Here is a 22,388-nt window from a genome sequence, read left to right as displayed (position 1 = left end):
GCTGCACAACAACAAGAACTAGATGAGAAGAACCCATTCTATGAGTTAGTAGTCATTTGTAGTACTTCTGGTCAATTTGACCAAACCGTCAATTCGTTCAAAGATATTATAAAAAAGTCTAAGTTAGTATGTATAAAAGACTCTGAGTTGTTAGATTGGATAAAGAAGTACCAAAGAAGAGTTTTGAAGTACAATGCTATAAATGAGTATATAACTCGAAGTTTAAAGACCCAAATGAGGAAATGCAGAGAATATTAGAGAAGAAACACTTCAGAAACAAACAGAAAGAGATTGAGTACCTTTCGAAGAAATTGCAATCTTACGATTGGAAGACTTACCCTCATAGGTGTCTTCTTATCTTAGATGACTTTGCTTCTCATCCTTTGTTAAAGAACAGAGAACAAGACATGTGTCGAATTCTTAAGAAGCTCAGACACTTTAACATCTCTGTTGTCATTTGTGTACAGACAGCCAAGAGTTTAAGTAAGGATGTAAAGAGAATACTTACTGACATTGTACTTTTCCCCGGATTGTCCGAAGACGATTTCATGGAACTTATGAAAGAGTCCATGGCAGGTAAGTTTGACAGACATGAACTATGGGAGAAGTACAAAGTCATACAAGACCCTCATACTTCTTTCAGAATTCACATCTACGCAAACAAAGTTCAAATTGTAAAAAGTCAAGCGTAAAAAATAAAGAGTTCATTTACTCTTCTTCTTTGAAGTTGTCAAAATACTCTGTTATTTTTTCCTTCAGTAGCGGTAAGTCTTCTTTGAATGTAAGTATTGTACAACCTTTCATATCATAGTGTGTTTGAGGTAAAGTATCTTGAACTATCTGTTTAACATCTTCATTTGGTGTCATTGAAATCGGTAAGTTTTCGCGATAGAACCAATTTCTGTCAGATTTGTAAATCTTAGCAAGGTCGTAAAAGCTTTTGTTGTTTCTTCTGACTAAATGCAACATAACCATATCTCTGTCTTCTTCATTTTCCATCTCTTCAGTATAAATCATATACTTATAGTTCTTTTCCTTTCCTTTTGGTACCGAACGTGGTATTCTTTTCTGTATGTTTTTGTCTTTGGATTCAATGACTTCATCTTTTGCTTCAATGACTTCATCTTTTGCTTGAAGTTTCTTTTCCATCTCTTCACGTTCTTGTCTATGAATTTCGTCAAGAAGTCTGAAAATATACCAAGCGTAACGAGGTGAAGCCCACATTGCAACAGCATTTACAAGAAGTCTATGTACATAATATCCTCTTAAATTTATTGGCAAATTTTTACGATTTTCATGTGTTTTATGCAAGGCCGAGAATTCTCGGTCTAGAGAAATTTCACTCAAAAGTTCTTGTGTGCTTTGGTTTTTGAACCAGTCGTCTGCGTGTTTAGTATCTGGAGCAAAACATGCATTCAAAATACTTTGCATTTGGTACATGTCATCTTTGACCGAACGAATGAGACGGAGTTGTTTGTTATACTGAACCCACTCATATTCTTCACTTATGGCTTCATGAACGATAGCAGTTGTTGTGTTCTCTGTTGTTGACATTTCTGTTCTTATATACAAAATAAAAAATAAAATAAAATAAAAAATAAAATAAAAAATAAAATAAAAAATAAAATAAAAATAAAATTAGCGTTATTTTCTGACTTTCACAAAAAACCAAAAATAAACGCTTTACATGTATTTTTCAGCAACTTCGTCAAATAATTTTACAGCTTTCTCTATCTCATCTACTTCAAACGTTTCTTTACCTTTCGTGGGAGCACCATACATTTTCTCAAACTTTTCAAGTAGTTCTGTTTCAGCAGCTCTCATATCGTTAACAAACACAACCTTAACTCTATTGACTGTACTGTCATATCTTTGAGTTATATTATATGTTCTTCCTATCTTATATCTCTTTGTATTGAAGTCCTTCGGTTTCTGAACGATGTAAAGTAAGCCTTCACAGCAACGTTCCGTATCGAATGAACCATATGTTATGAAATTATATCCAACAACTGGGTCAATCCATAACAAAACTATCGGTATAAGACTTTTGTCGATGAGATATGCTGTAGTTCCACAGAATCTTACCGATATCATAAGCTCAGGATTTCTTGTCAAAATTTTCTGAGTTGAAGCAATTCCAACCCAATGCCATGTTTTCTTTCCAGATGGTGTTAGAATGTCTGACAAAGAATATTTGTTGTATTTCTTTGAGTATCTTACGTTTAAATCACCAATTCTAACCACTTTGGTGTCATTGTCTATCTTTTTGACTGTTTCAAACTCAGTGTTTGTCATTTCCTGTTCTTACATACAAAATAAAAAAAAATATTTTAAAAAAACTAGCGTTAATTTTATTTTTTCTATCTTGTATAAAAGATATGATTTCATAGAGTTTTTTTTACGATTTTCATGTGTTTTATGCAAGGCCGAGAATTCTCGGTCTAGAGAAATTTCACGATTTTCATGAGTTTTGGCGACTGGGGTTTTTACCTACTCGCAATTTTTCACGATTTTAGGGATTTTTTTTACGAAGAGTAAAAGTTCACTTCGTCAAAAATAACAGTTATATAATGAAATTTGGTCATTTTTTTCATGTCAGAAGACTCGAAGGTGCAACACTTCCAAAATACCGACGAACTCAGAAGAGCAGCATGGCAGTATGTTCTTGACAACTTCTTTGAGTTCTCCAGGTACACCTTGGAAAATGCTGAAGAACTCCGACACAGAGAATTTGGAGAAATTGCGCTCCAATACTACATTGACAAACAAAGGGTAAAATAAGACTAAAAACTTAACGTTTAAAAAGTGACATTTTTAATGAGCTCCGAGTCACCGAGAAAACTTGGTCAGATGTTAGCAGCTTACTTCCCTGAGGAGGATGGAAGCGTTACATACGTAAGGTTCAAAAACAACGAACCTGGAATTGCGTACAAAATTCGCAATTACATGACCATGGAAGAGTACGAAAGGTTCCTACAAGAGAAACCAGCTCTAAACAACTCAGAAAAGAAAGAATAAAAAGTTTAACTCGTAATTGTTTATTTTTTTACTTGTATGGGCAAGCTGCAAGAATGAAGTCGACTATCTCAGTCTTTGTCTTGACGAGCTGGACGGCTCTTGCGAGTACGTCTGTTTTGCGGTCTCCAGCTGGTGTTTGACCTTCGTAATTGCGCATGTTCTTGAGAGCTCCAACTGTAAATGGCTGTAAGATGAAGAGTCTCTCAGACTGCTTGAGGTAGTCTTCACGGTCACGAACCGAATCTGTGGTACGAGTCGAATTGGTCGACTTTAGGGAAGAGACTGAAAGCCTGTCATCTTCCATAGGGGCTGTGGCATACTCTTTGCGTAAACGGTTCAGACCTTCCTCGAACTCTTGGTCTCTCTTGGATTGAGATTGGAATTGGAATTGGGGTGGAGGGTTTGACATGAACATCCAGGGGTTAGGGCAGTAAGGCATAGGCTGAGGAGGGTAGTTCGGGAAGCCTTGTGGTGGGTAGTAACATTGAGGTGGAAATTGGTAGTAATTTGGTGGAGGTCCTTGTTGGAACTGAGGTTGCTGAGGTGCAGGGGCTGGTGCTTTAGGTTCCTCTGGCTTGGGAATGGACTCGGTTGGTGGTACGTCGGACATTGTCTTGAAACAATAAAAGACTTGTCTTGAAAAAGTAAAAGACTTGTCTTGAAACAATAAAAGACTTGTCTTGAAAAAGTAAAAGACTTGTCTTGAAAAAGTAAAAGACTTGTCTTGAAACAATAAAAGACTTGTCTTGAAAAAGTAAAAGACTTGTCTTGAAAAAGTAAAAGACTTGTCTTGAAAAAGTAAAAGACTTGTCTTGAAAAAGTGAAAGACTTGTCTTGAAAAAGTACGGGTATCGTCTTCAATCAAGACCACTGTTCTCAAATTTGAGAACTTTACACCAAAAAATTTCTTGAAAAATAACGGGTCTTGTCTTGAAAAAGTAAAAGACTTGTCTTGAAAAAGTAAAAGACTTGTCTTGAAAAAGTAAAAGACTTGTCTTGAAAAAGTAAAAGACTTGTCTTGAAAAAGTAAAAGACTTGTCTTGAAACAATAAAAGACTTGTCTTGAAAAAGTAAAAGACTTGTCTTGAAACAATGACCGACATAGACCCAGCAGATGAGGCAATCTACCTTATAGAGATAAATGAGCTAGTTAGGAACTACCTGAGCCATCTGAAGTCAAACAAGACCATTGCAGGCTGGGTGTCTGGAAGAAGTGCGCTTAAAATTGAAATTGACACCGGAATTGTCCTGCAAATACCAGAAAACACTCCTGTAGACGACATAAAAGAGATGAAGAAAGAAACCCTCTTGAAGTTCTTTGCAAAGCGTCCGTGGATACAACTTCCAAACAGAGAGAACCCAACTGTACGAATTGCCCAAATTCTCAGAGGACTCTTACACTTCTCTGGTCAACCGTTCTACATAACCTCAGAAGGCGACATCGTACCTTTACAGTAAACATCTATATGGCACGCTTTGAGTAAAAACATTTTTTTCATTTTTGAATGAAGCAAGTTAAATTCGTCCCACACCAAACTCAATGGACCGATGAAGAGTTTCAAGCTATGGTTGAAGGTGTTGAGAACGACATAGACGGCGAACTTGAAGGAGCTCAAATCACAATTGCAACCAAAATTGCAGAAGTCAAGGAACAGATAGCTCCACTTAAAGCTACCAAAGCTACTCTTGACCTCATGGATAGTTACCGTTTAGATGTCAAGAGTGGAATAAGACAATTAAAATTAAAACTTCTAAACTACGAAGCTATACTCCAAAAGTTAGCAGAAATGAGAAGACTTTACCAGAGCTACTTACATGTAAGGGACTTACCTTCAAGCAATCCGACCAAAGATGAATTTGTTGACATTGTCCCAATTTTGTCCGAAAGTCAGCTCAGATGTTTCGAACTGCTCCCAACATATCCAGAATATGAACGTTTGCCTGAACTCTTCCGCAATCTCAAAAAACGTTTTTTGGTTCTCATGTTCGAAACTTTTATCGGAAGAGACAACAAACGTTCAGAAGAAGAACAAGATATTATTTTAAACTTGTTGTATGACTTAACCGTCATAACAAGCTTTTTGAAGTAAAACCGTCATTCTCAAACCACTTCATTTTTTCGATGTCCGAACAAGCACCGAAGCCAAACTCAATGGCAGATGTCCTTTCAAGGTTGCCAGACAAGCGCCCAGTTCAAATTCAAATTGCCCAATTGAACGCTCATCTGACAACCACCATTAAGACTATCCAAAGTAGTCTTATGGAAGAGATAACCAATCTCAAAGTCGAAGTCCTCACGAACCAAGCTTCCAATAAGAAAGTCCTGAACGATTTCGCGGAAACCTTGCGCCAATACAACAAAGAGAACCAAAACCTTGCCAGACTCATCTACCGTTTCTTCGAAGAGATAGACGCCATCTGGAAGGTACTCGGAAAGGACAGAACATGCAACACCGTACTTCGTGAGTACCAAATTGAAGAAGGAATTTTCGAGGAAGAAGAGAAACACGAAGAAGAAGAGGAAGAAGAAGAGAAACACGAAGAAAAGGAAGTTTGGGCAACCCTTGTTGCGATGACAGTTATGAAATTTCCCAACCCTACCCATACAAAATCCGCAACAGGGAGACCGGCAAGGTTCTTACCCCAGTCCTCAACAACTTGGGACACTTGAGCCTTACCTTCGGAATTACGGTACAATTTCCATGGGAAGGCTTGTCGGTATGCAATGGGTTCCAAATCCAAACAAGAAGACGAAGGTCAGACACATTGACGGTGACAAGCTCAACAACCGTAAGGAGAACCTCGAGTGGTTCTAAGAGTAAAAAAATTTTATTTTAGGGGGAAACCCCGAGTAAATTTAAGTTTTTAGTTGCGTAAGTAGCTTAAATTAAGGTAATTTGCAAGTAGTTCCTGACCTCTGAATTGGACTCTTTCGTCATCCCAGTTGCGTAGGAGGTCGTCCCAGAGGAGTTGGTAGAATTGCCAATCCAAGGACGATTTGTCCTCCCAGGCATTGAGGATGTACTGCTCGTAGAGTCTCATGACCTCTGCCTTGCACCAGACACCCTCTCCCTTGGAACGTAAGGCTTCTTCGAAGTGCTCGAATGCGATTGGCTGCGGGACCATCTGAAATGACACTTTTTGTCCGTTTGGTCAATGTTCGTGTCTCGTGTCATAGTCGACGAAAATACAAACAAACAGGTTATATATGAGTTTGAGACCAAGAATGGTGTAACTCGACCTGTCCGATTCAAATTCGAATAAAAATTTTTTATTTCATGCAATGTTTAACTATTTCACCATCTTCTTTAACACCCCAGTACTTCCTTTTCGATATTACATGAACTTCGGTGAAAATTTTGTCCAATTTGAATTGACCCATCTTTTCACCGACTAAACCCATTTCAATGAGTTTGTTGTATCCTTCTTCGTTCGTCATGAGTGCGTCAATGTTCTCGTAGTATACCACAACTTTCGATTTGACCTCGGAGAAGAATTTGTTGTAGTTGTCAAGGACTGCCTTTGCGAACTGAGGGTAAGACCAATGTTCGACAATAGGTTTTACTGTGGTTACTAAGCCATTTTGACCTTCGGTGAACTCGTACTTCAAAACAAAAGGAGAAAACCTTTCAACAAAGTTGTCGACCTTCTCATAGTGTTTACTCTTCATCTTTTGAGGTTTCTTAATGGAATATCCCCATGTCGAATTCATAAGCAATTTGATTGTCATTGCAAGTTTGGGGTTTGAAGCTTTCCTAATATCATATAGTTGTTGTATGACTTTTCCAACTGTATAGTTCCTTCCCGGGAACTTACCGTCTTCGTTTGGAATTCCAGTTGGAATATATTGGACGAACCTCATGTACGCAGCGTTAAGGTCGACATAGTATATTTTTTCGTTTGAGTCGAACTTGTCGCATCCAATCGGTCCAGTTCGTGGAAATTCAAGCGAGTCTCTTATCTTTTGAGAAACTTCTCCTGTTATCTCATAAACATCGTCGAAGCAACCTGTTTCATATAAAACCTTCTGACCTAGCTCAGATGCTCTCCAATACAATTTGACGTCGACTGGATGTCTCAATGGAAGTTTGTTTATAGCATCTTGAAGTTCTTGCAACCTCATTGGAAGTTCTTCTGGTTCAGGTTGGTATCCGAACAAACCAACTCCTTTTGGAACTGTGTACTTCTTTTGTGCTATAACTTTGTCTGGAACAACTTTTGGTCTCACTAACAATGAAAAATTTGTTTCGTCTTTTGGTACAAAAGTTTCTGTCAGCTTGTCATCTGGAATTGGTTCCAACAAACCTTTCTCGAAAAGAATGTTAACAGCTCTGACAATGTTGCACTTGCCTTTTCCGAACAATGGGTTTGTAAGACTTTCGTTCAACATGAAGTGGTTGTGGACAAGTACAATCTTCAACCATGGCAATTTGAAGTCAACAACATAGTCGTCATGTGAAGAACCTTTCTCAGTCGGAATGTTAACTCGGATATTGACATTTGCCAACGGTGCAATTTTTGTCAATTGACTTCTGAGAATGTACCTTGTTTTCACACATGACTCAAGATACTTCATCTTCTCATCTGTAACAAGACCAGAGTTCCTGAGACATGTAAGAATACAAGGTTCATTGACAATTTTTTCAATTGAATTGTAAATTCCATACCTTGTTAAGTCAATGTCAGACTTATTTCTGAACGGGAAGTATCCAGCATGTTGTCTGACTGCTTGAGGGTTAGGTTGGTACCATTCGAACTTCACGCTTGCAATTCCTTCAATTGCATTCAAAATATCTGAGTCGGAGTCAAACATTTGTTCTCTCTTTGTAGTCTTGAAAGCGTCAAGAAGTTGTGCGGCTGTTTGTTCATTGCCATGCGCATAGTAAATGTGACCATCTAAATCTGTTACGGTTAGTCTGAGATTGTATCCTTTCTTATTTCCGTCTTGTATGGCAGCAAGTACTCCCATGAAGCCTTCTTTGTTCTTTCCTTCGTCAAAGTTAACTGTAAAGGTTCGACCAGATGTAATTTTACTTCTAACCTCGCGATACTTTTCATATGCATATCTTGTTCTTTCCATGGGAGCATGTGCGTCTTCACCCTTTCCTTTTTTCCTTCTCAAAGGATGCAATTGTTCGTCATGTTTCCAGTAGAATCTGGCAAAGCCGTCGTGTCCTTCAACCTGTGGCTCAGTAACATCGAAAGGCATGTCCATAAGACGTTCTTCTTCTAACCTCTCTAATCTGTTTGGATAATTTGCGCGTGCTGTTTCCAAGTCCATTTCGTAGCGAAGACCAGACAATTTGTCATAGACTTTTATGGGTCTTCCCTTCCTATATTTAAACTTCTTCGAAACTCTCCAACCATATCTTTCTAACTCTGCTTTTATTCTAGCAGACCTTCTATCCATTCTATACGGGGGCATTTTTTATAAAAATAAAAAAAATGTTTTTTCTTTACTTTACATAACCACCGGCTGCCAAAAGTCTTTGACGCCAACCCATACCAGCTAATGAAGGTTGACTTGGTTTAGTTTGGAAACTAACCTTTGGTTTTGGTTTTTCTTCAGTTTGTGGCTTCCCTTCTTCTATTGGTTTTTCGTCACTTTTCGGTTCATCTGACTTTACCTCACTTGCTGGAACAGTTGTGTCGTCAACATCTTCATAAATATCATATGCCATTTGTTTTTGTTTTCCTTTCAACTTTTTGTGTTTGTTGTAAAGTTTAGAATATTTCGACTCTAAGTCAATGAGATGTTCTATAATGAACTGTTGGTCAGTGAAGTAAACTTTTCCATCTGTTGTCTCGAAAGCTCCTTCAGACTTCAATATTTTATTTGTGAGAGTCTGTTTCTTTTTTGAGATACTAGCCGTTCCATTTTTATGAAAAGTGACTTTGTAGTTAGGGTTTGTATTTCCAGACCTGGCACTTTCTATTATTGAATTTTTCTCTTCATCTGTAAGTTCTTTGACAGGTTTTGACAATGGTTCTGAACTTTTTGTTTGTGGTGTCAAATCTACCGTTTCAACTTCTTCGGTCATTTCATCTCAGTAAAAAATTTTAGTTTGGTTTGTTTTCAACTGGTTGTTGAGGTTTTTTAAGTCGGTCTAAAACTTCCTGAGGTATAGGAAGAACTTGACAAACACGTGGTTGTGTAACTGCTGGAAGCCGACAAAGCCATCTTGAACCCATTTGTCTCAAAGCTGTATTGTTCATTTCATCTCAGTAAAAAATTTTACATTCCCCAAGTTTGAGGCGGTTGAGGTTGGTTGTTGTTTACCCACTGTTGTGCATGGTTATATCCTCTGTTAAAGAATCTTTCACCTTGGTCCATGTAGTGTCCTGCTTGGTTATAGTAGTCATTTGCTTTGTTATAGTAGTTTCCTGCTTGTCTTCCTACATTGTCCATCCATCCTTGAACTTTTCCTCTTGTTTCAGGATTTGGAATAAGATTTGCTGCATCTCGTGCTACATCCCAACCTTTCTGTACGGTTTGTATAATAGGTTGTGCTTTCTCTTTCAGTATACCTAATGTACTCAAAATCTTCCTTCCAATTCCAAATGCACCTCTGGCTAGTGTTCCCACTGCGGGCAAAAATCTAGATGCGACTCCTGCTATTGCGCCAAATAAACCCATTTCTTATGGGTTAAAAATGACGAATTCAAACAAGGACCCGTATGTTTCTAAAGCAACAAAGAAAGCACTCATGGTAAAAATCTTTAGTTCAACACCAAATGCTTGGTTTATGGATATCTTGGAAAACATTCCGAGAGTTAGAACAGATGGACCTCCATACTGGTTTATATTTGTCGGTCAAAACACAAGATACTGTGAAGCCATACCATTATGGTCCAAAAATATTTTAGATGTGAAAACTGCTTTGACAATATTCGTTGACAAATACCATCCAACAAAACTGACATCTGACTGTGAAAGTTCTTTCAAATCAGACGATATTAAAAACTATCTGCGTTCAAAAAATGTAAACCAATATTTCATTGTCGACCAAAACCATTCTGCTCTTGGTGTCATTGACAGTTGTATAAAAATCTTAAGAGACTTAAATCAACCACAAGGTGGTGAGGTAGATGAAATGTCATATGACGACAAGTATAGACATTTCTCCATGGCAAAGATGAGACAAGTTTTAAATATTTACAATAGCCGTAAACAAAAAGGTTTGGGAAACCACTCCCCCGAAGAAATGAAAAACAAACCCGACTTAGAGAAAGACTATATATTTAATAGTTTAGTCAAAAGAGACAAACAAGAAAGAATGCCAGGCTTCAAACTTAAGAAAGGTGACAAAGTAAAAATAGAAATACCTAAACGCGACCCATATGAAAATACTATTGACTATGACAACAATGGGAACTCGACAGGTACTCACATTCGTGTTCGTAAAAATAGAAGAAAGTATACAAGAGAATATTATGAAGTTTTAGGCAAACATGGCAAAATGTACAGACTGCAAGCAGAAGATAAAACTACTATTGTCAGACCTCGTTTTCAACTTGTTCAAAGTTCAAGGTGGTATACTTTCAAAGACAGTTCCTAACAAATATAAGACAACTCCTGACGAATATGCTAAAGAAGTTGAAAATGACGACTAAGCATTTCTATACCATGCGTAAACTGTCATGTAAGGTGGCATGTAGTCTTTACTTTGTCCCGTTGTTTGCGTATACCCTGAAACGCGATGTGTATGGTTTCCTTCCTCTGTGTGCTACCCAGAAACAATTTATAGCAAACTGAACGTTGTCTTTAACATCATATCCTTTACCTTTTTTCATTGCTGACCAATCCCAAAATCTATGCTTATGCCAACCTGCTTGAGATGTACTTAAATCTATAGTGACTATGCGCAGGTAAGTTTTCACCTGAAATCGTTTTACTTCCACCTGTTTCCTTTGAAGAGTTTGCACAATACAAAAACCTGTCGACTATTTGAGTCCAAGTTCCGAACCAAGTACTACTTCTGGTCTGGTAGAGTTCATTGACGTGTAAATAGAACCTATAGGATATAGTGTTTGAAGTATTTCTGTCTTTAACGTTTGAAGCTCTGTTTTGTCAGCTTTTTTATCATATAAATCTTGAGCAGTGAATTTAACTTTGTTTTCATCCTCCATGACATAGACATTTCTACATCTAATGTCTTTATCCGATGTTATGTCATCCTCCGATGTTAAACCTTGTGGAAAGTTAGGAGGTTTCCAATTTAATACATCCCCACCAGTTCCATCAGGTTCTTCAACCGTTCCTGCAATATTTTCTATACCAACAGTTGCGAAGAAATCGTGTGTATGTCCAACGTCACTTTTCTTGTTTAAGGTTTCTTGTAAGTTTGTAATATTTGCAATGGTATGTGTATGAGTCTTTTTAGAATATTCTTTGTCAGCTCTTGTCACTTCACTTGACATTTTATTGTCAACATATGTTTTATCCGCTTTGTCATCTAACATTTCTTGAAGTTCATCTACGTCATAGATGTTATGTGTATGATGTTTTTGTGGGTATGTTCTATCTGTCCATGCGAGAATATAGTCTCTTGTTGCATCTACATACTCTTTGTCAGCTTTGTTGTCAATATCTGCCTTCAAAAGAAGTTCATCTATAGGTTTCTCGTTTAAAGTTCTTTTTGTTGGATTTATACAAACAGTATGGTTCTTACTGTCTTGAAACAGAAACTCGTCTGTCATTGGGTTTATCGTCAGTTTTAAGTTTCCTTCTTTCAATGACTCAGATATCTTAGAATAGTTTGAAAAGTTTGTTGTGTTCTTATTTAGAGCTTGTACAATGAGTTGTCGGTTGTGTTGTATTTCTCTCATAGACGCTGTTTCTTTCGACATTTTTATTCTAGATAAAATATGCTTTCAATAGAAAAAGAAAATTCAAGAGTTGCTACAACTAAACCATTAGATGAACTTTTTACGAATGTCGGTCAAAAGTTTGAGACAGAGACCGTAAAGCATGAAGGCTATCGTTTTGACTACCCCTTAAGATGGTTAAGAGACCCATCCGTCACAAAAGCTATTGGCTTTCGTAGAATGAAGTTCATTTCAGAAGCCATACATGGTTTCCCATTTACGGTCGCTTTTGAAGTTCGATACTATAACAAAGAAAAACATACGTATGAGAAATTTGAACAGGGAAAACTTTTACAAGTGAATTTGCTTGTAAACTTAGAAACAACTCTTCAAGCTTTTCAAGAAAAAATAAACGATATCTATATCGAATATGCAAACCAGTTTAACATTGACGAAGGAGAGTACCATCTCGATATTTTATATGACAGGAAAAATGCAACTGTTAAAATCAATAGAATAGAAGACCTTGGAGAAGACGTTTATATTTCTACAAAATATAACAACTTGGCATGGTATAGATTTTTGAGGATGTTAAATCAGCCTGCAGAATATCCAGTACACCCGAACTTTTATGAAGTCGAAAACCCTAATGGAACATATGAAAATGTTTTCGACTCAGATGCTATTATAGTTCATGCTTCATTTTCTGGTGCACAAAACTCTTTTTTATGCTTGGCAAATGACTTTTACGAAAAACCTACAAAGCTATATGAACCACCAAGTGGAAGTATTTCAGACTTTCAAGTATGGTTTACAACAGATGGAAGAAAGAGAATAGTTCCATTATACCATGCGTTTTACTTAGAACTTAGTCTCATATACAACTACTATCGAACGGTAAAAATATAATTTTAATACGGTTGAGGTGTTGGATTTGGTTGCCAACTAGACTGTGGTGCAGGTTCAGGCTGTTGTATAACAGGAGCTTGTTCTTCTGGTTCAGGGTCTTTAGGTATAATACCAACGAACTGACCTACTCTTTTACCAATATTTTTGACTCCGTTCCAAATTCCTCTTCCGACAGATTTTATTCCATTCCATATACCTCTTCCAACATTTCGAAAGAAGTTTCCTATTCTTCCAAAGAAACCCATTTTACTATATGTAAAAATCTAATGTCCACCTAGTCTCTTACGTTTCCTGTTGAGTTCCATAGCATTTTTTAACTGGAGCTCATACATTCTATTTCTCCTCTGGTAGAAAACATACTCTGGGTCAACTCCTGTGTTCGCGTCATCTGCATAGAGTTGTTTATATCCCACTTCAGGGTTTGTATAAAACTCTTTCCATCTCATATTTGCATACCATGGTGGCAAACCTAACGCAGCGTCATTTGACATGGCAGTTTGCATTTGTACATCTGTTGGCACTTGACCATAGTTTGCCATTGCAGTTTGTATTCTAACTTCATTTGGAATATTCTCTGGGTTTGGTTGTCCAGGTTGCTGTGCATTCGCTAAGTTCTGTGCGTCCATTTAATATTAGATAAAAATATCTCTTACGAGTACATATGCTGAACATTTGCTGGTATTGGTTCATCTTCATATTCTCTATATCTTTCTGCCACGTCAAATAAGTAAATGACACAATGGAAAAAACCTAAAACAAGTAGTCCTATTTCAAACCACATTTAGTTACCAATAAAATTTCTTTGTTATGACACTTTCTCCAGTTTATGGGACCTCTCTCATATTCTATCTTGTCATATCTAAACTCATAGTCATGTATGTCCTCTAACCATCTCATGACACTTTCCAAACCACTTTTATCGGATGTAAAGTAAAAGCATGGATGGTTATGTAAAACGTCTAAAGTTTCTAAAGAGTCTCTCAAAGTCCAGTCTACTTGGTATTGAAAATCCCATGTGTTATAGAACGGCGGGTCTACTATAAAGAAAACATTTTCCTTGTTTTTATATTTTTCATACAACTCTGTCCAACGACATCTCACAAACTCTATACCCTCAGTATATTTTTCTATGTTCTCTTTGAAAACCTTTGTATAGTTAAGATATAAAACTTTTGACATAAGTGTTTCAATGTCATGAACTCTTATAGCACCACTATATAATAGTCTAGAAGATATACTATCCCAGTCAATATACTCTGCTTTTTTCAAAACCTCTCTGACAGTATTTTTCTTATCTAATGGTATACGTTCCATCTTGCCTATAGGTATCTTTTCTTTTAACTCTTTCAATATTTTGTTTGTGTCTGGTATATGTTTGAGACGGTTCATATAGTTGTCGAAGTCATTGCATATAATCTTTGAGTCAGGAAATACAGTATGGCACAAATGAGATATATAGAAACTTCCACCGAACAAATCTACAAATGTTAGACCATTCGGTAGTTTCTTAAGTTCTCTCAATAGAATATCTTTACATCTACTCTTATTTCCAAAGAAGGGTAACGGTGGTTTTGTAAAATTCATTTTATATATATAATAAAAATGTTTTTACCTGAAAAGTGACAGAAAAGTGACTGGGGCTAGAGGGGCGCAGCCCTGGAAGCCCCAATACCTTTTTTTTTTTGCTGCATATGTAAGATTGTTCGGATTTAATTAAAAATTGTAAATTTTTTGTCTTTATATCAAACTATTCGACAAAACTTTGTATGATTTGAGTGGATATTGAGAGTAATTTGTGAGTGTGCTTCGGCTGCATATGTAAGATTGTTCGGTATTTGTATACACGCTAGGACTTTGCGGCTAAAATCGTCGATTATGCCATAAATATACTGGCCACGAACACCCCTAAAATAATGAACATCTGCGTGCCAGATAAGATTGGGTGAAAGCGCCCAATATCTTACTGCTGTTTCTGGCCCGGCATGCTCTAATCGCGTCTTGGTGAAATGATTTTCTTTGAAGTATCTGCGTACTTCTCTATAAGATACATCAATTTGTTGTAATTTCAAACGTTTCCATTGTTTTGTTTGACCACAGGGAAAGACCCAGTGGTCATGTATCACAGCAAGAGCTTTGATTTAGTCGTAGGGATTGACCCTACGACCTTTCTTGCCTTTAGGCAATGGGATATTCTGTAAGCTAAATTGATTTTGTAAAAAAATTTTGAAACATCTAAATATTTGAAATCATTTGATTGAAGGGTTGGGGCGATGGGAACATGGGTGCAAGCTTCTTCCCATGTCATTTTACCTTCTTCAATCTGATTGGAAATACCAATTAGGTAAATTAGTTAGTATACAAGTCTTGGGTATGGTGGCACTGCGTTCCACCTTACCCAATACTTGTGAATTTGACACTTTACAAAACCGCTAACGTATATTTTACAACACAAACACGAACACTAACTTAACCTTAAATATTTACAAAGCCGCCAACCACTTCACTTCACTAACGAACTCACTAATGTAAAAAATAAACGTTCTCACTATCGTTCTCACTAACAACTTCACTAATGTTCTCATAAATTTTCCTCAATATCTTCATCATCAGTGTTAACCCTATTGTAGTCATACTTGAAGCCATAAACTTTCTCTAACTTCTTAACGTACAATTTACATAACTTACCTTCGTCATCGTATGGTTTAATGATATAACTATTTCTATCTTTATACACAGTCAATGAAAAGTCAACTGGTCTAGGATGTATTTGAAAGAACATGTTATGCTCAGGAAGGAAGAATAAATGTTTAAATGTATGTTTGTTATATGTTTTGATTTGTATGAGTTGCTTTTGTTCTGTCATTACATCCAAATAAAATAAAAATAATTTTAAAAAATAAAATAAAAAATAAATGATATCACCACTCTCACACGTATGAAAACATAGCCCAAAAATAAATTTAGGTGAAGTGGTGAGATCTCACCTCTTTTTTCACCTCTTTTTTCACCCTGTTGAATTCATTGCTTTATAACTCTCTTCCTTTCTCTAACTCTTCTAACTTCTTCTTAAGTTCAGCAATGTTGTCCTCATGAAGTTTAATCTTTCTCAAAATTCCTTCTTTATCTAATGGTTGCTTTATCTTTCTAAACTGAACTCTACCATCCTTCATAGTATGAATGTAAAAACCTTCTGGAATAGTTCCTGATTTAATGTATTCTACCAAAAACTTTTGTTTCATTGCTTCAGTGACTTTATTTGTCATTTCAATCAAATAAAAATTTTAATATTAAATAAAAATAACGTTATTTTTTCAGTAAGGAAACGCAGGAGTTTTACGATTTATTTGTGGTGTAGGTTCTGGTTTAAATGTTGGAGTCGGTTTTGGAGTTGACTTTTGAACAGGAGTTTGTAATTCCATAGGTTCAAGAGTCATTGAAGGTGTTGTTTGTGAAGGCGTTGGTTTTTGACGTTGGTTTTGGCGAAGGTGTTGGAGTTTGTTTAACTTCAACTACTTCAGTATTATTTACAACATTTGCTTTATTTCTTTTCAACATCATAACTGCTACTGCTGTAGCTAGCAAACCTAGTGGGAGACCATATTTTATATAAGGACTTGACCAAATGCTATTTTTGACAGGAGCTGGTGGAACACCTAACCTTGGTGAGACTGCTCTTTGCCATTGTGCAGCTCGTAAGAAATATTCAATAGGTGCTCCATAATCGTTTGGTAAAGTTTGTTTCATAGATGGTGAAGGTTCACGAGAGCTTGATGAAGAACTCATTTATAAGCTTTAAAAATAAACGTTCATCCTTTATTCCTCACTGTCGTCCGTAGCTAAGTTATAGTCATCTAATCTTATTATGGGGATGCCATTAGTACGCACCTGAATGGCAAAGCAACAATCCCTCATAAATCCAATAAGTGGCTTTGGTACATTTTCAGTTGCTAGTTCAATAGGTCCGTTAACAGACAATTTGTATGTTATTGGAGCAGTAGATGTTTGACCTTGCTGGAAGCAAAAGTCCACTTCTGTTGGAAAACCACATAAGAAATGTGTGTTGTCATAGCTATCCCATTTATGTTCCACACTACCATCATCCACCAATGACCTCATAACATCTTCATTAAATCCTATCATATCATTGTTTGTATTGCAGGCGTTCGCAACCATTTCATAAAATACAGGTCCATATGATTTTTCAGGTTCTGCAGGCATATTTCCATAAGCTCCCATGGAAAGCTGAAGATATTTAAACTTAGGGTTCTCAAAATTAACATAATAGTTGTCTTTCTTTCTAAATAGTGCCCAAATACTTTTAACATTAATAGGCGTATAAGCTGCTGTAAATGTTGCACTTGAACTATCTGTATTCTTTGAGAATGAACCGTCCATAGGAATCCAATCCATAACTTTAACAGGAAAACATAAAGCCTCGTTTGTATAATGTTCTACAAGTTCTGTATAAATGTTAGGGTCTAAAGAGAATGATTTTGGATGAATGAAACATTCATTAAAATCCATCTTTGTTCGAAATAGTTGCTGGGTTACAGTTGTAATAGTAACTGTTCCACTAGCTTCTACTGCCTTCGTTATCATAGTGAATGGTTCATTCCATGGAACAAATTTATTTGTCGGTGAATTTGAATCTGAAGCAAATGCAACTTTAAGAGTTGGATTGAAAGCAATGATATCATTTACAGATATAGATGTGCATTGTAAGGCGTCGCTACTGAACTTTACTTTAAGTTGAATGTTTCCTGCAAAAGCTGGAATAAATCGAATAGCTTCTAATGGAAGGAATCTTCTAACAGGAATTCTTAAACGAAGCTTAAAATCAAATGATTTTCCTGCTGTAATTGGACCACTAACAATTTGTCCTGTTCTGCATGTTCCCGAATGACTCCATACATCTTCATGCCGAGTCTTTGAGAAAACATCTACTTTCTTTATTTGTTCGGTAGTTTGTGAGTTTGAAGTTATATATGCTTCTTCTCTTGCGTTGTCTTGAGAATATACGATACGACCATTTGCAAGGATTTGATATCCAGCAACTGCATAGAAAGCGTCATCGAAACCAATCCAAAATCCTGGTGGGTTTGTTTTATTGGAACCTGAACCAATTTCTTTATCTACAATAAATTGACCTTCCATTTTATACGTAATGAATGTATTGTAAAGGTCCAACATATTTTCACCAGGAGGTGAGAGATTGAATGTTACCCATGTGTTATCTTTAGCAGTTCCAGGTTGTGATGGAATCTTTGCGTCAGAATATTTTCTATTAGTGTCACCAATTTGAACTGCATTGTCTATGATATCGAAATATGAGCGAATCTGATGAATATGCTCTGCTGGAGTAAATTCGTTTAGCTGTTCGTTCTGCATGTATTTACTTCGGATAAAAATATCTATTTACTTCATTATTCTCACTCTTCTTCTTGGCATTCGTGGTGGAAGTTGTTTCTTGACATTTTCAATGAACTGTACATTCTCTTTTGTCTCAACTTCTTTCACTGGCGGGTCAGGATTCTTTGACTCGGTTTGTTTTTCAATGAAATTCACGAACTTTGCAATAAGCTCTTGGTTCGTTATTGAAAGTACATCTGGCTTCTTTTCTTCTGGTTCTATTGACTTTTCAATTTGAATAGAAGGTTTTATATGGGCTTCGCCCTCGGTGCCATGCACCTTAATGTTGTCGCTCTCTGTATTCGCTAATGGAACCTTTCTTTTTCTTACATATATTTTACCATCTTTACTCTGATTTACGTAATAGAAAGGATGTTGTATTCCTCTGGCGTCATTTAATATAATAGACTCTCGTTCTGATTTTGACAAGCTCATTTTACATCGGTTAAAGTTTTAATTTTGTTTTTTATCTGCAGTCAAATGACTCAGACAAGCCCTACGGACAAGACCCAAGGGGTCATAGATGTTGAAGCATTGAAGAACGAAATTCGTGAGCAAATTTTATCCGAACTGAAGGAACAAAAACCAGAACAAAAGCCAGAGAAACCAAAGAGAAAACTTAGTGAAAAACAACTTGCTGCATTAGCTGCTGGAAGACAAAAGAACCCAAGACTACTGGCGAAAAAAGCTAGAGAAGAAGCTGAAGCAAAAGCAAAGGAAGCTGAAGCAAAGAAAGAGTAAATGGTTTATTTTTATCCGAATTAAATGTATAGACAAATACCTTTATCTGTTGCGTTCAGTAGTGAAAACCCTGACGTCAAAATAAAGGGGAACAGAGTAACGTTTAAGTTTCCAACAGACTGGATTGTGAACATAAATGAAGAGAAGTACATTGGCATAACATCTATGTATATAACACGTGCTTTCAGAAAGGTTGACTTTATACTTCAAGTCGAGATAGAAAATGACGAACAGTCTTTAAGCGCCCAAAACATTCACATATACAAATACTTTAAAGACGATACAACATTGTTGCAATGTATGATTTCATTTAATGAGATGTTCGAGAAAAAGTTCAACATTGAAGTACAAACTTTACAGCCTTTACGTGAGTTTCTTGCACAACTGAAAGAAGAAGGTAGTCAGCCACAACTTATAGACTTTCATTATGAATTTAATGAAAATGAAGATGGAACACATGACTGTCAGTTTGTTGTATTCTCACCATTCAATGAAGTCGCTAAAGAGAAAGAAAATCCATTACGTATAAGATTTCAAATCTCTGAACCAAGTGATGATTTCAAGAATGTTTTCAATTATGATGCAATGCTTCCGAGGAAAAATGAATTTTCAAAGATTGTAACACCTGGCATTTGGGATAGAAAGCAAGCTATATTATATTCAAACTTAAGTAAGGGAGTTGAAAATGAGTTCATTGGTCATACAAGAACTTCACCACTTCCTAACCCTAAATACTATAAATTAACTGGCTTCAATCGTGAGTTTTGGATAGACATGTTCTCCACTCATGACCATAACTGCCCAGTGTTCTTACCTCCAGACCATAAGGACTGTCTCTACATTGAAGCACAACTCTTAAACTCTACCATCGCAGTATTGTAAAATCTACGCTAGCTTTATTTTTATCACGAATGACCTCATTGCTGACAAAAATAAATGACCTCATTCATGACCTCATTGCTGACCTCATTCATGACCTCATTCATGACCTCATTGCTGACCTCATTCATGACCTCATTCATGACCTCATTCATGACCTCATTGCTGACAAAAATAAATGACCTCAGAACTTCAACTTACGAATAAAGCTTGTTTTAGTCGTTATTGAGAAGTTAAACTTCTCTTCAAAGCAAGGACTAGAAGACTTACATAAGTCAAATCCAATCTCTTGACCATCATAAAGTGCTTTATATAACTTCATAACACTGAACTCAGAGTCTTTGTCAAATTTTCCTTGCGGAACCATTAAACCTTTATCTTCATCATAGAAACACTGAACAGAGTCAGGAAACATTTCATTAGCGGTTAAAGCAATAACATCTTGCTTCACGCCTTTCATTCTGCAGTGAAATGCAACTTCATTTAAATCATTCGTGAGTAAGTCTATGTAAGTCTTCTTTCCACAAAATATTGACTTGTATGCTAAACTTTGTTTTCCAGGTGTTATTTCTGCGAAGTCACTATGAAACTGACCAAGGTTTTTACCAATGAGAACTCTTCCATAACGTTTCTCAAACTCTTCAGCTAAACGAGGGATATCTTCATTGTAGAGATGCATACTGTCGGTGTCGCTATAAAAGATGTCCATTCCTAAGTCTTCAGCAGTACAGAATACTTCACACATTATTCTCTTCGACATTGACAGAATATTAACACCAAGTGGACAGAAGTTAAAGTGTCTGCAAATGCTTTTCGTTAGCTTGAAAATAGTTTTATCTGAACCGTCCAAACCTTCGAACTTCACTATATGGTTGTAGTTTCTGATGGTATATCTTATAGCATCTTTGTCATCTACTATGGTTATTTTTGACTCAATAGGAGATAGAATAGTTTTGCCATAAATACTGTTCAGAATGAGCTTTATATTTTCTTGCAAAGGATTTCCTTCTTTCTTATACTTTAACCTTAACTCAAACAACTTCTTTACTTCATCTCTTATTCTAATATCTCTGTTTCCATCGTAATAGTATCCTTGCAACACTTCACATTTGACACCTTGATATTTTATGAGGTCTTGTAATGTTATATGGTCAACATACATTAAACAGCAAGTGTTTGAACTTCTGGGAACGTTAAGTTCTGGATTTAGTTCAGGGTCACAAACTATTAAAGGAAAGTGTCTGGGTATACCAATCTCTGTTATCTTAATGAGAACAAAGAAGCCAGACATAAACTTTTCACCAATGGGTTCCTTTTGGTCGTCATCGAATAAATGCTTTAACAAATATTCAGAACTTAACATCTCATCCTTCAATACTTTTGGAATACCTTCTAAAGTATAAAGTCTTGCTATAGCGGATGGATATAATGAAACAGCGTCGAAGTCAGCAATGAGTTTCTTTTTGCTCTTTTGTTTCATGTTATCTGACAGCATACATCTTCCACCTTGAATACAGCGTGAAATAAATTCTCTTGGTTTATTTGAGAGGTCATAAAGATTTCCATTCGGGAAGTACACTCTGTTCTCAAACAATTTGTTAGCAATAGAACAAATACTAACGTAGTCATAAACGTTTAAATCAAACTCTTTCAATAAGTCATTGCGGAACTTTACAAAACCTTCTCTTAAAATTCTTACATCTTGTTTGCAGTAAAACGTACTATACTTTTCTAAGTCGAAGTGATTCTCATCTATTCTGCAACCTTTGATGGAATCTATGTTTTTCATGAATGTATCTGCATCCCGGATAAACTTACATGCTTCAGAAATGACACCAGTTCTGTTGTCATTTGCTAACAAAACACTGCTGTAGTAGTTGTATGGAAATACTTCTTTCGGTCCTGTTTGTAAGTTAAACATAGCAGGAAATAGTTTAAGCTTCTTATTTATAACACTGTAAGAGTCTTTTATAATAATTGCCCTTCCTTTATATAAGCCAGTTATTTGCATTGTTCGTGAACCTTTAATGATGGGAGTTCCTTTCACTTCTGTCATGTGTCTTAAGATGAAGTTTATATCATAACTGAGGTTATGGAAATATATTAAACTCTTGTCAGGAAGTCGTTCCAAAAATTCTGTTGCACAGTTCTGACCCCAAATGCTTTCACTCACTGAACCATCTTCACTGTCATAACAGATGTTAAAAGCTTTATGAAAGCCATCGGTACTACACTCAAAGTCAGCAAAGAAAACGTGCTCAGGAATGAACTTACATTTAGCTTTATTTACTTCTTTTGACTCTGCTTTCTTCTTCAGTTGTACACAATACTTTGGAGCATATGTCAAATCTTTAAATGGTGCAAGGTTCTGTTTATATAAGTCAGTCGTATATGTGAAAAGTTCTCCATAAGAAATAGGTTCGAAATATTTGCACTCCCACAATGTTTTCATAACATCCCATAGAGGTGTAGTTCTATCATTACGAACAACATATTTGTTCTCTCTCTTTGTATAAATCTTCATCTGTTTCTCAATGTTCATTCCACCACACTCCTTCAAGATTTCTCTGTAATTTCTGATGAAGTATGTTGTCATTGGTAATCTTTCATTTAGCATGTAGTGG

At 36.3% G+C, this 22,388-nt stretch overlaps 26 protein-coding genes and 2 pseudogenes across 28 annotated transcripts, besides 2 other annotated features; 10 read left to right on the top strand and 18 right to left on the bottom strand.

Moving 5' to 3' along the window:
- Positions 1-14,366: part of a mobile genetic element that runs on past the window's edge.
- On the top strand, positions 243-692 carry TVAGG3_0793180 (protein of unknown function, DUF4106 family; the record flags this gene model as incomplete). Its single annotated transcript, XM_051247011.1, has 1 exon — positions 243-692. One exon carries the CDS (start codon positions 243-245, stop codon positions 690-692), a length of 450 nt encoding a protein of 149 aa, XP_051082486.1.
- TVAGG3_0793170 lies at positions 709-1,541 on the bottom strand (annotated as a pseudogene). The gene has a single exon. A coding segment is annotated over exon 1 (833 nt).
- TVAGG3_0793160 (organellar and viral DNA polymerase type B) lies at positions 1,684-2,295 on the bottom strand (the record flags this gene model as incomplete). Its single annotated transcript, XM_051247010.1, has 1 exon — positions 1,684-2,295. The coding sequence occupies one exon, from the start codon at positions 2,293-2,295 to the stop codon at positions 1,684-1,686; it is 612 nt and encodes a 203-aa protein (XP_051082485.1).
- Positions 2,818-3,018, top strand: TVAGG3_0793150 (uncharacterized protein; the record flags this gene model as incomplete). Its single annotated transcript, XM_051247009.1, has 1 exon — positions 2,818-3,018. One exon carries the CDS (start codon positions 2,818-2,820, stop codon positions 3,016-3,018), a length of 201 nt encoding a protein of 66 aa, XP_051082484.1.
- TVAGG3_0793140 (uncharacterized protein) lies at positions 3,047-3,628 on the bottom strand (the record flags this gene model as incomplete). Its single annotated transcript, XM_001287063.1, has 1 exon — positions 3,047-3,628. One exon carries the CDS (start codon positions 3,626-3,628, stop codon positions 3,047-3,049), a length of 582 nt encoding a protein of 193 aa, XP_001287064.1.
- Positions 4,111-4,476, top strand: TVAGG3_0793130 (uncharacterized protein; the record flags this gene model as incomplete). Its single annotated transcript, XM_051247008.1, has 1 exon — positions 4,111-4,476. One exon carries the CDS (start codon positions 4,111-4,113, stop codon positions 4,474-4,476), a length of 366 nt encoding a protein of 121 aa, XP_051082483.1.
- TVAGG3_0793120 (uncharacterized protein) lies at positions 4,524-4,835 on the top strand (the record flags this gene model as incomplete). The annotated part of the gene is made up of 1 exon (XM_051247007.1): positions 4,524-4,835. A coding segment is annotated over one exon (312 nt), but the record flags the coding sequence as incomplete, so codon positions are not given.
- Positions 5,141-5,747, top strand: TVAGG3_0793110 (annotated as a pseudogene). The gene has a single exon. A coding segment is annotated over exon 1 (607 nt).
- On the bottom strand, positions 5,884-6,144 carry TVAGG3_0793100 (uncharacterized protein; the record flags this gene model as incomplete). Its single annotated transcript, XM_051247006.1, has 1 exon — positions 5,884-6,144. One exon carries the CDS (start codon positions 6,142-6,144, stop codon positions 5,884-5,886), a length of 261 nt encoding a protein of 86 aa, XP_051082481.1.
- TVAGG3_0793090 (DNA/RNA polymerases family) lies at positions 6,290-7,141 on the bottom strand (the record flags this gene model as incomplete). The annotated part of the gene is made up of 1 exon (XM_051247005.1): positions 6,290-7,141. The coding sequence occupies one exon, from the start codon at positions 7,139-7,141 to the stop codon at positions 6,290-6,292; it is 852 nt and encodes a 283-aa protein (XP_051082480.1).
- On the bottom strand, positions 7,220-8,428 carry TVAGG3_0793080 (uncharacterized protein; the record flags this gene model as incomplete). The annotated part of the gene is made up of 1 exon (XM_051247004.1): positions 7,220-8,428. A coding segment is annotated over one exon (1,209 nt), but the record flags the coding sequence as incomplete, so codon positions are not given.
- Positions 8,475-9,059, bottom strand: TVAGG3_0793070 (phage tail repeat-like family; the record flags this gene model as incomplete). Its single annotated transcript, XM_051247003.1, has 1 exon — positions 8,475-9,059. One exon carries the CDS (start codon positions 9,057-9,059, stop codon positions 8,475-8,477), a length of 585 nt encoding a protein of 194 aa, XP_051082478.1.
- On the bottom strand, positions 9,079-9,234 carry TVAGG3_0793060 (uncharacterized protein; the record flags this gene model as incomplete). Its single annotated transcript, XM_051247002.1, has 1 exon — positions 9,079-9,234. The coding sequence occupies one exon, from the start codon at positions 9,232-9,234 to the stop codon at positions 9,079-9,081; it is 156 nt and encodes a 51-aa protein (XP_051082477.1).
- Positions 9,254-9,655, bottom strand: TVAGG3_0793050 (uncharacterized protein; the record flags this gene model as incomplete). The annotated part of the gene is made up of 1 exon (XM_051247001.1): positions 9,254-9,655. One exon carries the CDS (start codon positions 9,653-9,655, stop codon positions 9,254-9,256), a length of 402 nt encoding a protein of 133 aa, XP_051082476.1.
- On the top strand, positions 9,765-10,320 carry TVAGG3_0793040 (uncharacterized protein; the record flags this gene model as incomplete). The annotated part of the gene is made up of 1 exon (XM_051247000.1): positions 9,765-10,320. A coding segment is annotated over one exon (556 nt), but the record flags the coding sequence as incomplete, so codon positions are not given.
- Positions 11,887-12,613, top strand: TVAGG3_0793030 (uncharacterized protein; the record flags this gene model as incomplete). Its single annotated transcript, XM_051246999.1, has 1 exon — positions 11,887-12,613. A coding segment is annotated over one exon (727 nt), but the record flags the coding sequence as incomplete, so codon positions are not given.
- On the bottom strand, positions 12,738-12,980 carry TVAGG3_0793020 (serine threonine-protein phosphatase family; the record flags this gene model as incomplete). The annotated part of the gene is made up of 1 exon (XM_051246998.1): positions 12,738-12,980. One exon carries the CDS (start codon positions 12,978-12,980, stop codon positions 12,738-12,740), a length of 243 nt encoding a protein of 80 aa, XP_051082473.1.
- On the bottom strand, positions 12,999-13,361 carry TVAGG3_0793010 (uncharacterized protein; the record flags this gene model as incomplete). The annotated part of the gene is made up of 1 exon (XM_051246997.1): positions 12,999-13,361. The coding sequence occupies one exon, from the start codon at positions 13,359-13,361 to the stop codon at positions 12,999-13,001; it is 363 nt and encodes a 120-aa protein (XP_051082472.1).
- On the bottom strand, positions 13,501-14,319 carry TVAGG3_0793000 (phage tail repeat-like family; the record flags this gene model as incomplete). Its single annotated transcript, XM_051246996.1, has 1 exon — positions 13,501-14,319. One exon carries the CDS (start codon positions 14,317-14,319, stop codon positions 13,501-13,503), a length of 819 nt encoding a protein of 272 aa, XP_051082471.1.
- Positions 14,367-15,083: 717 nt separating the features above from the next.
- Positions 15,084-22,388: part of a mobile genetic element that runs on past the window's edge.
- Positions 15,762-15,998, bottom strand: TVAGG3_0792980 (uncharacterized protein; the record flags this gene model as incomplete). Its single annotated transcript, XM_051246995.1, has 1 exon — positions 15,762-15,998. The coding sequence occupies one exon, from the start codon at positions 15,996-15,998 to the stop codon at positions 15,762-15,764; it is 237 nt and encodes a 78-aa protein (XP_051082470.1).
- TVAGG3_0792970 (repellent protein 1 family) lies at positions 16,159-16,518 on the bottom strand (the record flags this gene model as incomplete). The annotated part of the gene is made up of 1 exon (XM_051246994.1): positions 16,159-16,518. The coding sequence occupies one exon, from the start codon at positions 16,516-16,518 to the stop codon at positions 16,159-16,161; it is 360 nt and encodes a 119-aa protein (XP_051082469.1).
- On the bottom strand, positions 17,149-17,565 carry TVAGG3_0792960 (uncharacterized protein; the record flags this gene model as incomplete). Its single annotated transcript, XM_051246993.1, has 1 exon — positions 17,149-17,565. A coding segment is annotated over one exon (417 nt), but the record flags the coding sequence as incomplete, so codon positions are not given.
- On the bottom strand, positions 17,606-18,132 carry TVAGG3_0792950 (uncharacterized protein; the record flags this gene model as incomplete). Its single annotated transcript, XM_051246992.1, has 1 exon — positions 17,606-18,132. A coding segment is annotated over one exon (527 nt), but the record flags the coding sequence as incomplete, so codon positions are not given.
- Positions 18,151-18,579, bottom strand: TVAGG3_0792940 (uncharacterized protein; the record flags this gene model as incomplete). Its single annotated transcript, XM_051246991.1, has 1 exon — positions 18,151-18,579. The coding sequence occupies one exon, from the start codon at positions 18,577-18,579 to the stop codon at positions 18,151-18,153; it is 429 nt and encodes a 142-aa protein (XP_051082466.1).
- TVAGG3_0792930 (uncharacterized protein) lies at positions 18,625-18,885 on the top strand (the record flags this gene model as incomplete). Its single annotated transcript, XM_051246990.1, has 1 exon — positions 18,625-18,885. The coding sequence occupies one exon, from the start codon at positions 18,625-18,627 to the stop codon at positions 18,883-18,885; it is 261 nt and encodes an 86-aa protein (XP_051082465.1).
- Positions 19,204-19,767, top strand: TVAGG3_0792920 (uncharacterized protein; the record flags this gene model as incomplete). Its single annotated transcript, XM_001286757.2, has 1 exon — positions 19,204-19,767. One exon carries the CDS (start codon positions 19,204-19,206, stop codon positions 19,765-19,767), a length of 564 nt encoding a protein of 187 aa, XP_001286758.2.
- TVAGG3_0792910 (uncharacterized protein) lies at positions 19,797-19,946 on the top strand (the record flags this gene model as incomplete). The annotated part of the gene is made up of 1 exon (XM_001289855.1): positions 19,797-19,946. The coding sequence occupies one exon, from the start codon at positions 19,797-19,799 to the stop codon at positions 19,944-19,946; it is 150 nt and encodes a 49-aa protein (XP_001289856.1).
- Positions 20,243-21,244, bottom strand: TVAGG3_0792900 (organellar and viral DNA polymerase type B; the record flags this gene model as incomplete). The annotated part of the gene is made up of 1 exon (XM_001281560.2): positions 20,243-21,244. A coding segment is annotated over one exon (1,002 nt), but the record flags the coding sequence as incomplete, so codon positions are not given.

The sequence above is a fragment of the Trichomonas vaginalis genome, chromosome VI, assembly GCF_026262505.1.
Source record: "Trichomonas vaginalis G3 chromosome VI, whole genome shotgun sequence".
NCBI lineage: Eukaryota > Parabasalia > Trichomonadida > Trichomonadidae > Trichomonas > Trichomonas vaginalis.
This window is presented reverse-complemented; position numbering and strand designations above follow the sequence as displayed.